This window comes from Cydia fagiglandana, chromosome 18 (assembly GCF_963556715.1).
Source record: "Cydia fagiglandana chromosome 18, ilCydFagi1.1, whole genome shotgun sequence".
NCBI lineage: Eukaryota > Metazoa > Arthropoda > Insecta > Lepidoptera > Tortricidae > Cydia > Cydia fagiglandana.
This window is the reverse complement of record NC_085949.1, coordinates 8,787,915-8,802,566: the sequence shown is the minus strand read 5'-3', so window position 1 is coordinate 8,802,566 and position 14,652 is coordinate 8,787,915. Positions and strand designations below refer to the sequence as shown.

Genomic DNA, 14,652 nt, shown 5'->3' with positions numbered 1-14,652 from the left:
TTATAGTCTACTAGATCAAATGCCTTTGACAAGTCCAAAAAACAGGCAAAAACAGGTGTATTTTTATCAGTGTAGTACTGATCAGTTTGCTTGAGACACAATATTGCACTCTCCGTGGACAACCCCGGCCTAAAACCAAATTGCGAGTCGTGCAAGTTTAGGTGCTTAGCGAGTTGTTTATCAAGCAAACTGTCCAGAACCTTGACCAGTATAAAAAAATACTTTGCCTTACGTAATGTACATCATTCCAGTTCATAGACGCCGCGACTTTCTTAAATAGGTACATAAGAGACTCATTATCACAAGAAGTAAAAAGATAAACCCTTATCAAAAATATATATTGATATGAGAATTTTCATTAGTGTAATTGTGATGAGGTGGCGATCTAACGATAAATTAACGTGCACTACATCACGATCGTGATAACAGACAGATAATAGAACCGGCGTGTATAATTATTACACACTCTGTTATAATTTTATGCGAGTTTTAATATGACAATGTAACAATACTACCACACAATCAACTACTGGTAATTTTATCAGCTATAAAAATATAAGAGGTAGGATCATATAGGTAAAAAGCTTTACTCCTATTTGAATTAATAGTACATATTTCGATGATATACATGACACACTAGTTGTTCGAGCTCTGCACGATACTGTCATATAATATTGCCAAGTATGTTAAAATAACAACAATAATGCATACATGATCCAAATGTTACATCTAAGTATATAAAATTTGTTTAATCGTATATAAATGGTAGAAATGCTAAATACCTATCTAATCGAAGTTTGTATGTACTCATAAAAGTCATTTTAAGCCAACAACAAAACCATCCGAGAATGGTTGGCTGAAGATATAAAACTAAGCCATAAATTCATGAACCTTTTTGGCCCGCGTGTCCAAATCATGAAGAATATTTCAGGAACACGGCTTTGGTGTATTTCTCACAAAAGATTTAAAAGGAGCTGGCCAGCATTAAAAACACGTGAGCCGGGTTCAATAAACTTTAACTAAGACCAGTGGCGTTTCGCAAACAGTTTTTATGATAACCGCATCCCGTGGCCGAGTAGAATGTTATTGTATTTTTATCGCAATCGATTTATGATACGATAGCTGTGGAAGTGTTATTAAAATAGTTTTGAGTTTTAGTAAATCTTGCACGAAGAAGAGGTTTGAAGCTTGGTAGTAGAATTTGATTACTTTATAGTAGGGATGTACCGACTAGTCGGGAAAGCCGACTATCCGGCCACATTTGTAGTCGGCGATTAGTCGGCGACTAGTCGGCAAAAATGGCCGATTAGTCGGCACTTTATTAGTGAATGAAAAACAGACAAAAAGAAATGAACAGTAAATATTTACCATATGTTATATGTCTATTTTACTAAAATACCTATTCAGGTTGCATACGAAAACTTTAGTTCATATAATTGACCGTTTGATCGTTATCGTATGTTGGTGGGCTGGTATTTTCCTCTACAGGTCGATCTCAACTGATTCTCGTGTAATTTGATATGCAAGTTCGATAGTTAAATAATTTTATTATTATTCCGTTTTTGGCTTTTTTTATGGTGGAGCCATGGGGAACTATTAATGATATTGCAAAATTTTCAGACTTAGACAGGGCACGTTGCTCGTAAAGACGCTGACCACAGGGGATAGGTTCTTTACTGGCGACTACGTAAAGGAATTAAAGCCTTGGAAATACCTCCTACAAGCTGTACTGACGGTCTGCTCAGGCCGTGTAGCCAACATTTCAATCGATTACGCTCCGTAGCAATCGAAACGCAACTGTCACTGTCGCACTAATATGGAAGAGTGATAGAGAGACACAAAGCGTTTCGTTGTCGAAGCGATAGCGATTGTAACCTTGGCTAGACCGGCAGGATCGCAAAATAAAAGAAAGACAGAAATTGAACCTGTAGAGAACACCTTTTAGCCAAGCTAATATGATGAATAGCGTAAGCAAAGGAGCAAAACCCCCCTACCTACTACCCGGACTACCTGAACTTATACAAAACTAATGATCTGGCCGACTAGCCGACTAGTCGGCCGACTAATCGGCCATTCGAGCGCCGATTAGTCGGCTAGTCGGCTAGTCGGCCAAATCAATAGTCGGTACATCACTACTTTATAGATAAAACTGCGGGCATACGCCGCTTGGCCCGCTTGGTCCATGTGGGACGCTGTATGATTTTCACTTTGTTTATCTATCAGTATCGGGTCGTCCATATAACTCGATTCCCATCCGCTTGTCTGATATTCAGGCTCTTTGGAAATTTTCTATAAACTTATGAAGAAAAGGAAGGGCAACTCAACTACAGCTTGCCTACGAAAAATCTAGACGCGCCGCCACTACTATCTATTATATCTGGGCCCTAGACACAGCGAAAAAGAGAAGCTAAGATTTAAGTCTAGATTCGAAAGATTCATTAAGAAATTCAAAGTAATTTTGCATTTATAACAGACATTACAAAATGCAAGTGAATCAGAAGAAAACAAAAGGAAAACCCATCGACTTTCAAAGGCAAAATATTTACATGAGTCAGTCTAAAAACCCAAATACCTTAATGTTTAATTAAACATTTGATATAATTTGTCGGGGAACTTCATCGTCAGATATTTGTTTTGAGGAAAATGAGTCTAGGTGTTCCGATTCCAATAGGTTTTATAAAAAAAATCTATGTAAAGCTGGAGCTGGGTGCATGTAAAATTAAAAAGTTTTGATTTGAATCTTATTCTTTAAAGTTTAAAACCATAATGAAATTATACACTATCATAGCATCTACCTGCACATAAGCCTGATAAGCTTGTTTGCTATACGGATCTACAGCCACTCGTAGCTTAGCTGTGGGACCGCGTGTCAACTTAAGCGAGACGTAGGTACTTTATTTCGACACTTGTTTAATAGGTCATATTGATTCTTCCAAAATACTTACCTATTATTGCAATGTAACTCTTATGATCTATAGACATAAGTTAGTTAAACTCGAGGCGGCGCCGGCGACCCACTGCATCGCATTCAAAATTTAAAGTAACAAATGTTTCTTAAAGCTTAAGAAAACAATATAATAATGATAATTTAACCATGGCTGTCCCACAGGCACAGGCCCCTTCTCATATGCAAAAGGGCTTGGGCTATAGTCCCCCGCTGGCCCAGTGCGAGATGGGGACTTCATTATACGCCTTTCAATTTCCTCGCGGATGCGGATGCGGTATGCAGGGATGCATGTTAAAAACATAGCTTTGCGGCGTGCGGCGCAGTAGATCTTATTATCTTATTATTCTGATTAATCTGGTTATCTGTCTGAACAGTGACTATAAAACTGTCTGCCTAAAGCAGTGACTTGTTTGCTTTTTCCCAATTTATTTATACCAATGTAGTTGCAAACAATCGTACAACCTGTAAAATGTGGCCACCGCAGCCGCTGCATACCTATAAACGCTTGCAGCTTCGACATTTTAAGTACATAATATTTGCTTGACAGTAATGCAAACGTCGATAATACCGTCGCTCGCCAAAAATCGATGATTAGCGCGTGGAGCCCTTTAACTCGCTCTAATGGTATGTTCGCAAGTTAAAGATGACCTATCGGATTATTGACTGGCCCGTTCAAGGCACTTGATAAGGCGCCAAGTGACTAAAGTAAACTTGGCGCAGTTTGTCGGCCCCGGTTATCAGTTTTATTGCAGTCTCGGAAAAGAAATACCTACTTAGTCTATCGTTGAGAAAAAAAAGGACATTTAAGAGTAAGACGAAATATTAACTCAAGGATAGATCAAATTAGATTGAAATTGAACTAGCGATTCGTTTCATAAACAGATACAGTGAGCAGTGTATAACTATAGTTCGTTTTTTTTAGCATTAGAAAGAACTCCACAGAAGCAAGCGTGCAGTTTTTATCAGGCTCTTTAATTGTTGATAATTATTGAATTATCTAATGTAGCATGGTAAATACACATAATTTACTTCAAATTATTACCGCTAAAAGTGCCGGATTTGGAACCACAAGCTTACTTCTGCGAAGATCTTTCTAATGCTAAAAAAAACGAACTATAAGCGGGCTTGGTTTTTTTAAAGGAGGCAAGCTAGGTTTCCACAGTTTAGCTGTGCGGGGCAAGAAAATTCTAGAGAAACGCACCATCTAAGTGGTGAAGAGGGAAATGTTGTCGCATGGAAGTCCCCAACCCGCATAGGGCCAGCGTGGGGACTATAGCCCAAACCCTCTCATGCTTGAGAGAAGCCTGTGCCCAGCAGTGGGACATATATAGGCTAAATTATTTATTTAAATAACTTTAAAAATAAAAATCCCTCAAAAAGATGTAACAGCACTATCTATTTCATTATAACATATAACATAACAAACCCGCAACCAAATCGTCTGAGCCGTTAAGGAGACAAATGCGGACGTTCATTCATGTACAATTGTACACCAACATACAGTGTCTCACCTCTCACCCTTAATGCATAATAAGACGTAAAAAGGGGACAGCGGTGTTCACCAACACGGGCATATTTTTGCTTACACGGTAGCACCATCCCTTGCATCATATTTTATGTGTATTTTTTTAAATAAAAAAAATTGTATTTGTATTGTATTTGTAAAAGCACTATAATCCTTGATGTTATAAATAAGTATGAATCACGTGATCCGTAGAAAGTTGCGTTACTACGTAACAGTGCGGTGCAGGCACGACCTTGGCACTTGGCAGTCACGAGATCGCAAAAACATTCCTCCTACAGAGCCAACTAAGATACAGCTACAGCCTATTATAAAAGTACAGTCGACGTCAAAGATATTTTTACACTTTTGCACCTTGTTCCTTTGTAATAAGGCGAAAAATGTAAACATATTTTTGACGTCGACTGTACCTGCTAGCAGCAAAAAAAAACATTAATAGTTAGCTGAGAGAAAAACCGGACAAGTGCGAGTCGGACTCGCCCACCGAGGGTTCCGTACTTTTTAGTATTTGTTGTTATAGCGGCAATAGAAATACATCATCTGTGGAAATTTCAACTGTCTAGCTATCACGGTTCGTGAGATACAGCCAGGCCCCAATTTCACATCGGTGAAAGGTGCGAGAATTGTAAAACATCACTGTTGCTGACGTCACAGGCATCCATGGGCTACGATTACCACTTACCATCGGGCGGGCCGTGTTCCTGTTTGCCACCATCATTATTATTTAAAAAAACTTTATTATACTGGAAAAAAACATATATTTCTTTTGCGAAGTTTCTGACAATTGTCAAGATTTAGAAGAATTGTAGGTAATTCTTGACAGGTAATGAGTTATATGTCGGAATTTTCTGACAATTGTAGTGTTTCTGTGACAATTGTCATAAACTTAGCAAGAGAAATATCTGCTTTTTCTGATATAATAAGGTTTTTTTTTAATAATACAATGATGGTGGCAAACGGGAATACGGCCTGCCCGATGGTAAGCGGTAACCGTAGCCCATGGATGCCGGTGACGTCAGTAACAGTGATATTTTACAATTGTCGCACCTGTCACCGTGGTGAAATTGGGGCCTGGTGACATACGGACGGACGGACAGTGGAGTCTTAGTAATAGGGTCCCGTTTTACCTTTTGGGTACGAAACCCTAAAAACTAACGTAGCGAGATATCAGCGTGTTTCTTAAGTACCTATTTACAAACTGTTTAAAAATATCTAAACACAAACTTTAAGTGCTTAATCTCACTTGGGTCTTGGTAACATTGTTACAATACCAAGTGTTATAAGTTATGAACCATATTTTACTCAAGGAAAAATAAGGTTGCTTAAAGACTATAATTTATTTTTATTTTATTTACAAATACTATAGCAATTATTAATGGGAATTTTCTATGAACGGTGGCACTTTTTTGACCAGTACTATACTATTTAATGTTTAAAAAATTCTTTTTAACGTAAACAAGATAAACTAATATCTCTTCCCATAATTGCTGGCAAATAAAAATAGATTCTAAAGAGTAAGGTGCAATATATTTTGATATGATTTGATGTAGGTTTGGACTAACATAATGAGAATGATGCGAATAGGTTGTTAGTTATAATTAGCCTTGGCATATCAATTTATATTACCCAAATATTATTTTGAAAACAAAGACATTGGTCTTTGTTTTACTCCTAGCTAATAATTCACATTGTGATTGACATAGTTAAGCTCAAGTAATCTATAGCATACTGTGAGAATAAAAGAATGGAACAAGTCACTAACATTCTACTTGATTTTTTTGTGTGTGAGAGACTAACATGTTGTGTGAGTGTGCATAAGAACACAATTTATTATAATAATGTGTTTGGTAATACTAGGTAGTTAGATAAAATTATCTTGCAATGTAAATAGCCGCCAAAAGTCAAATAATGCTGTTATCAGCACCTACACCTACATTGCTATCAGAGTGGTACTGAATTATTTACACAGGCACTACATATTAATATATTGCAGAGTTAAGCAAGTTCAACTAGAAAACAGCATGTTTTCTAAAATACTTTTTGCTGTAGACTTATGCATGGACCACAAAAAAACAACAATTTGGTCAACACTCACTGGTATTCCACCTGTACAATATTTTGGTACAATGTGCATTGCGTCTCTCTCTCTCACTAAGCAAAATGTGAGATGCAAATACACATTGGACAAATAAATTGGACAGGTGGAATACCGCCCGCCCTAAAGAACAGGCAAGGGAAATAATAATAAATAGTACACTTGTACTAAAACACCAAAGAAAGAGATAGCTCATTTTCTCCTACTGAGAATGACCAGTTACCAGTTAAATCTAGAGATCAGTATTACGTATTTTACTGAGGGTTCTTAGGAACAAAAAAAGTTGAACCTTAGTTTTCTTGACCTACATAAGAAACTTGGTGTGATTGTTCCTTATGTCAAAATAAGCCAATGAAGATTGGCAGCCCTGCCACAGGGGTGCCTCAAATTTAAAAAGAAAGTTACAGTTTACAGACTTATTCTTAATTTTATTCATTGTCACAATTAAGAATTGTCCAAAAGATGGCACCTTTTATTTTGATATTTAAACCATATTTGTTGTATTTGTTTGCCAAAGAACTTAGGTCAAAGGGCACTATTCATCAATAGCAAGAATAAGAAGAATATTTGTTTTTTCCAAATGGTAGAATTTTTTATTCTTTTGTTACTTGATATTGAAGTCTGCGTGTTTAATCAATATAATTTCAACCACCTATAGTTCGTTTTTTTAGCATTAGAAAGAACTTGCAAGAAGGTAAGCGATCTTGACATGTCTTTTAATTGAAAAACGCTTTATAAAAATATAAAACTATTACTTATGAAAGCAGAAGAATATAAATGATCGTATTAGATTCATAATTGTTACATATTTGCCGTAACTTATTTTTAAAATGTGTTTTTCAATTAAAAGACACATCAAGATTGTTTACCTAATTTCTAATGCTAAAAAAAACAAAGTATAGCAATGGACAATATTCTGGCTAGTAACATAATAAGATTAAACTTGGCTATGTAATATAATTAAAATGAAATCCAGCAGGTTTCTATTGCATAATTTACCTACCTATGCTCATATATTCACTTCTAAACCGAATAACTAAGATTGCTTGAATATTGCATGTTTATCTGTTGTAGGCAATAACATTTTGGTTTCATAAAAAATGTTCAGATAGTTACTTACTCACTATTTTCCTTAGTCTTCTCGACATGTTTCTTGATATCAGCCAGTGATGAGTCCACCCTGTTCAGAAACTCGTCGAAACTCTTCTTCTCGTCTGGACTGCCCGGTGAGAAGTCTCTCGTTGGCATGCCCGCGATCGAGGCGCGGTGATTCGGCGGCGCGGGCTCGGTGACCCGCTCACCACTCTCGTAGAAAGGCGAATCTTTGGTCACAGGAATCAACAGATATTCCCTCAAAAATAAACTGTCCGACGCGAACAGACGGTTCGCTCTCCTTATCTTCTCCGTCTGAAACCAACCGATAACACAATCACTTAATTATCCATTCAAGACCTCAAATACAAACGAGATAATAACACTTTTTATTGAGATCGTTCCGCACTTACAGTTACACCGTATTTTAGAGCTATCCCTTGCAACGTATCACCTTTGGCCATAACATGTTTGATATATTCTTCGTGCCTTTTCATGTGGTTGCAGGTGCTACCGTATTTTTTAAGGGGTCGAGCTGATTCCCTAATTGAAACCCTTTCATCGAAAAGACGTTCCTCCTCCATTTTTTGACGTATTCTAAATATGTTCTAAATTGTTAAAACTGACAGCTCCTCTGTCAGACAACACAACTTTGATGAAGTTAGCAATAATCGGAAGTGTTTTGATCAACAAATAAATCTGACCAATCACTGTGTGGCAACCACATTAACGAACAATGTGATTGGTTAATGTTCATATTAATGAAGTAGGTAGCCGCATTGCTACCAACATACACAACGTTCATATTTTTTTTGTTGCCAGGCTTTCTTATTTTTTACCCGTAAATTACATTTACGGCTGGTGTAATTTGTATATTGTAACTCGTTAAATCTAAAATTCTTTCGCGCCGTTGCTTTATGAAATCTTTTGTTTATTATTTTTGAATAGCTGCTACATACACACTATCAACTTACAATACAGTTTCTAATTTTATTATTGTAAGTAGCGTAGTTGTGTTGTAGTGACTTATTTTATGGTCCGTGTATTAAATAAGTTTTTTTCTTTCCACTTTAACCACGAATATTACCAAAAAACTTTGCAATTTCCATTCGACTGGTAGCACTGACGAAGTTTTTCCCTTGAAGAACTAGATGGCAGGAATATAAAACTGATTATAGTGCCCTCTATCACTTGATACCGTAACTACGTCGAAATTCATTCTATCACTACGTTTTATAATACTGGCAACTAACAACCATTCATTCCCCCCGTTTTTCATTCGGTCACTGCGATTTGAATTTCGTTTCGATTCGATCTGTCAGTCTTCGGCCGGGCGTTGTTGTGTTGTTTGTGTCAGATCTGTCAGGATTAAAATTAAAAATCTTGACGATCAAATATTTTTTGTGGTTTCTGATTATTGTGTTTAGTGTTTTGGACGCAGTTCTATTTTATAAGAATATTTTAAGTATTGTGTTTAGTTATTATCGATGTATTGGATTTTTTGAAACTATTTGTGTACACATGTGATCAAATCGATACAATAATTTGCGAGTTTATCTGCGTTTCTGAGGGTAAGTATGAATGAAAGGTGCATTAAGTTAGTGTCCTTAGTGATATTTATGAAAACAGCGATTTATTACGTGCTAGGATTGTATTTTCCCTTGCGCTGGTGGGTCGTTCCGAGCACACCCGCCCCGCAGCGAAAAATACAATAAAATTGCGAGGGTTGTCGGTCGAACTGCAAGACGATATTTTTATTACCGTGGGGCACTTTTTGTTATTGTTACAACCAAATGAATCAGATTTCTGGCTAGTGCAGTGGGACGAATATTTTTATAGATTTCGTTGCTGAATGTTTATCATGCTAATCGCAAACAGTAAATTGCGCAGAGACTGACCCGTCAAAAAACTATTGAGTTACTTACCTAAAATTATTAGGGTAAAGTATCAGGAAACATTTCTTCACATACAAATGGATTGGTATGTACTTATATGGTTTATTGTCTACTTATCCTGTTTGCGGTCTCAGCCGGGAGTTTTCCAGGGCTTTATTTTTTAATAAGGGAAAATTAATCCGATACCAACGCTAATTATAAAAAATAATTGGTGACATTGTGTTTTTGCTAATCCGATCCCTTGTAAGTAGGTACCTAAAGTCATTTGATTGAAAAAAAAATTGGTGAGTGTCGTGGAACACTCGGTTGGAACGAAGTTAATGAAGGCTGGAGAAATGTTCATGTGCTCATGCTGATTGTTATGTGTTCTTCGTGTCTGTGTCCATCGTCCTCACCCTCATTTTGATTCTCATTAGTCTAATTACATATTTCTTAATAGTATGGTCTGTGACGGCAAAACCTTACACTTCACTATTCGCAAAGAGTATGGTCTGTGACGGTAAAATCTTTTACACTTACACATTTCGCAATAGTATGGTCTGTGACGCCAAATCTTACACGTTTTTCGCCTACGCTAGGGCGTCCGCCAACCGTCCGATAAGGAACTTCGTTCCACAAATCATCTAACGTTCCAAAAATTGATAGGTAATTGTCGCCAGCCTGAAGTCAATGGATCATTCAATTCTAGATGTAAGTTGCTCTCCTATCAACTTTTGGCCTATTGATTAGGCATTGTGCAAAATTTTAGGGGCCTTGGTATACCTACCTTATTTGCTAGAAATTAAGGTTGAAGGCAACTACTGGAGCACTCAAAAAACCGGTCCTTTCCCTTAACCTTTTGTCTTAATTTACGCGATTACATGTAAGGAGTTCTTACGTACTTACTTACGTAGGTGTAGGTAGGTACCTACCAACTCTTGTGCCAAAAAGTGCCTAGATAGGTAGGAAGCTAGTTCTAACTACTTCTAAAATTTTCTGTCAATTAAATGCGGCATCGTGATCTATGTTGTCTAAGGACCATATAAACCCTCCAGAGATTCTGATCAAATCGTGACCGATCGACTCTGTAGATACAATCCCCCGTCATACAAATCAAATCATAGGTACAATCTGACCGGCGAAACAGTCAAAACCGTATTTTCACTGATGATGAAATTAGGTAAGTACCTACGTAGTTTTCCATTATCGTTTTGAAAAAAAAAAGCATAACGTCATAATCAACCCATTCAGCCTTTTAGCCGTCAACAAAGGATCCTGTTATCCACGGCAACAAAAAGGAAGAAAAATACCCCTGACTCACTAAACGGAACTCGACCGAAACAAAACAATAACTAAGTCAACGCTCATTGTTGTGATAAATTGCCCAGGGTCATTCTGTCATTCGTAATCCAGATAGAAATTGTTAACGACGTGATTCATAGGGTCATCAAAACTCTCCGTTTCGCCTATCGTTCGAAGACTTCCTTTAAAAATAACAGGCCGCGTAGCCAAGATGCCGATCGCTTACGCTCCGTAGCGATCGAAACGCAACTGTCACTGTCGCACTAATATGGAAGTGTGATAGAGAGACATAATGGTTTTCGTTGTCGAAGCGATAGCGATTGTAACCTTGGCTACGCCGGCTGATTTGCAAGACCGAAGTGATCCCATAAGTGTTCCGTAAACAAAGTTTTGTACGGAACACTAAAAACTATAGCAGCCCTACTACGGTCATGGCCGTGATTCGTGATAAATGACCACAGTCATGTCATAATCTAGTAAGAAATTCATAATGACGTGACTCATAGGAATTCTCGGTTTCGTTGACTTCCGAGGAATTTCTCACCTATGTATAATCTGTCGGGTCAAGTGTGCATGAATGAATTGACCATTATGGTGTTGGTTTACAAAATTACTATTGTCAGCACGAATTAAAAGAATAGTATAATTTTTAAATGTTTTGAAATCTTTCTATCCTATGTAATAGATATCTTGCATTCCTACTGAGGGTAGAGTGGTAGGGCTCTTCGTGAGTAATTCGTATGTATAGTCTAGTAGCAATTAATTTAACCAGATCAGTGATAGTTGCTACACAAGGCCTACCGCGAACACCGAAGTTCCCAAATTGCGGGCATTTTTTTCTGTCACTCTAATTACACCTTAATTGTAGTAAAAGAGAAAGATGCCAGCAATATGCGAACTTCGGTGTTTGCGGTAGGCCCACAGAATCAGTAAAATCATACATAATTTTATATTTACATACCATACAATTCTGTTATCACTTAGCATACAACGTGCCTACATTAACTATGATCACAGAGTTAATGACCTCGTTAATTAATAATAATAATGCTCATTATACCTTACACCTTCTCACATTAAACCAAGCGATCACCGACATCTTAAATGTCTCGGGAAATGCATCCACGGCGCATTAGGCATAGCGAGAGCGATTTAAAACATTCGATGACGTCATCGCCAACCGGTCCAGGAACCAGGCCAATATTACTTAACAAGAAGTAGGACAGGTGATGCATCATCAGATCGTCACACGGATCCGTGGTTCCGAGAACATTGACGTGACTTGCTGACTTTTGTCTCGACTGGGACACCCAGATCTGTATCTATTGTATATAATGGCACATAATGGTTCGTTTGAAGCGATGCACTCGGTAAACTTAATGATAATGACAATCATGGTTTTACGTAATCTATAACATTTAATTACCTACGCATTGAGGACTCGATAAAATGACGCAGTGCTAACATAATGGACCCACAATATGAGAATTGGATTTCATTCAGGTTTTTAATCGGCCTCGAAAATAAAAAGGTTTTTTATTCTACTGCATTTGAATCTGCTTCTCAGAACAGAACCGATAGTAACCAATTTTTGGAATATTAAATGAATCGACCATTTCGACCAAAACACAAATACTTTGGACGGACCGGCACATATTCTCACATTAAAATATTTTTGGTGGCCCTGAATACTGTATGTATATTCAAAATGTATCCTAAATATTTCAAGCCGAAGTTCCTAACCCTGATAGCTGACAATGACAACTCTTGTGATCTCGCTACGCTACGTCGAGTTTCCTCTGCTTTGCTTTATGCGTTTCCGAGTGCTTCGCTTCTGAGTAAAATAAGTTCTGCCGGAAACCATCCACAACACTAGCTACTATTTGTCTTATTTTGTAATAATATGGATTAAAAAATCAAGATGAAATAGAGACTAATTGCGTCTGTCTAGTGACAACCGGCAAAGTGCATACCTGAGTGTGAGCCACGCCGCTCGTATATAGGGTTGCCAGATCGAAAGGCGCTATTATCGGGAAACAATATCAAATTTTCGGGATTTTGGGACTTAAGTCGGGAAAAAAAAAACATTCAAATTAAAGTAATTGTATTAAAAACAACGATATTTTACATTATTGGCAACTACGTCAGCTCGCTTGCTCGACGACAGTTCGGAACTTGAAATTGTTGTTTTATAACGTGAAGCTGTTTTTCGGGACAGTTTACACTTTGTCGGGAATCGGGAACACATGCTAAAAATCGGGAGAATCCCGCCAAATCCCGACCATCTGGCAACCCTACTCGTATAGAACGCAAATTAATAAAGATAAACAATAACGTAACCTACATCGCTCATGTGTTCCATACGGGCGAAACTGTAAATTCTGGTTTGATGGTCATCTATGCAACGCCTCCAGGTATACCCTGTCAAAAGCATGTCTAATAACGCACGTGAAAGGGCTTAATACCGTGCATTGGGCACAAAATTGTTGATAAAATCGCAGCCATAATGGCATGGGACGGCGAGTGGACACGACGTGACCCGCCCTGAGGCGGTTGCCCTTACTATCACGACTTGGAAGTGACTTTGTGACATGTTATTGTGCTTTAAACAGTTATCTCGCGTGAGAACCCGTTTTGTCTCCATATATGTGAGAATTTAGAGGTGTACAGCATTAACCTAGTCGTAATCTGTACGCTGACACGAGATTAATTTTGCTGATTACGGCAATTAGTTGTAATCAAAGCATAAAAACGAGATCTAGCCTATGTAAGTCAGCTTTTTCAAATCTACGTACGTATAAAATGTCATACGTTTTATGCGGGGACGAGTGTGAATACGTTACATTTTCACCATAGGTACAATTTGCTCAACGCTATGTCAGCATATCCTTTAACAAGAAATGTAAGAAAACCTCACTAAGTTGGTCAAATTTGCCACAACAGTTCTGGCATCGTCCCAATTAACTAAATACGATGAAACAAAAACCATACAAACAAGTTATTTTCACGCATATATGGCTCGAAGCGATGTTTTTATCCATCAGACGTAGAAGCTACGGCCTATAATTTACTGGTATCAAATTGCCAAATAAAGAGGCAGCTGCTTCGCCTTCGGAACAGGTGTGCACGCGCCGTATTCTCTTAAAATCCTCTCTCTCACTCACACTTACGATAACAACAATAGATATTTAGGGACGTGGGGAACAATGGACGTCAAACGATTTTTTAAGTGAGAAAAAACGCTTTTTTAACGCTTATGTCGACACGTTTAGGTCGAACCTCTAATGAAAAGTTAGTCACGCGTTATGATAAATCGCCGTTTGGAATTTGATTTTAATGGGGATTTCTTTGAGCTTATTTGTTTGTTTAACACTCAACCCAAAAAAAGGTATCAAAATTTTGTATTTTTCAAAAAATTCTGTTAATAGTTTTTTATTATGTATTTTTTCATTACTTTATTGATTGCATCTAAGTGTTCTTCGAAACAATACCCTAAGTTGCCGTTTATGACTAGGGATTGGTATCTTGACATCTTGATAAATGACCTTACCTACAAAGTAAGTAAATAGCAGATGCCATCCAATAACTTGCAAAAAACCTGCAGAAATATGATGTCAATTACTACAAGGTGCAAACCGTATCTTTATGTATAAATTTCATCGACGTCCGATAAATGGCTATCGATATAATTATGCGAAAGGTGCGCGTCCCGCTCCACTCGTTGGCTCAGCAGCTGTGACAGATTCGTATTTTTTGCACGATCTCCAGACATCGATTTGCAATATATTTTAAGACAAGCGACCTTTACTTCGCTTCCTAC

General features: G+C 37.6%; 2 protein-coding genes across 2 annotated transcripts in view; one reads left to right on the top strand and one right to left on the bottom strand.

Moving 5' to 3' along the window:
* Positions 1–8,281, bottom strand: part of LOC134673528 (lysM and putative peptidoglycan-binding domain-containing protein 2) — a 28,182-nt gene extending 19,901 nt beyond the window's left edge. The window contains exons 1-2 of the mRNA XM_063531527.1: positions 8,070–8,281; positions 7,685–7,971 (exon numbers count right to left, since the gene is read on the bottom strand). Of these exons, the coding sequence (XP_063387597.1) occupies positions 7,685–7,971; positions 8,070–8,240 (458 nt within the window). The 5' untranslated portion in view covers positions 8,241–8,281. The remainder of the gene's footprint in view (positions 1–7,684; positions 7,972–8,069) is intronic.
* A 686-nt stretch (positions 8,282–8,967) lies between these two features.
* The window catches only part of LOC134673530 (myosin-I heavy chain), a 130,667-nt gene continuing 124,982 nt past the window's right edge, over positions 8,968–14,652 (top strand). The window contains exon 1 of the mRNA XM_063531530.1: positions 8,968–9,227. The gene's annotated coding sequence lies outside the window, so the exon portion shown is untranslated. The remainder of the gene's footprint in view (positions 9,228–14,652) is intronic.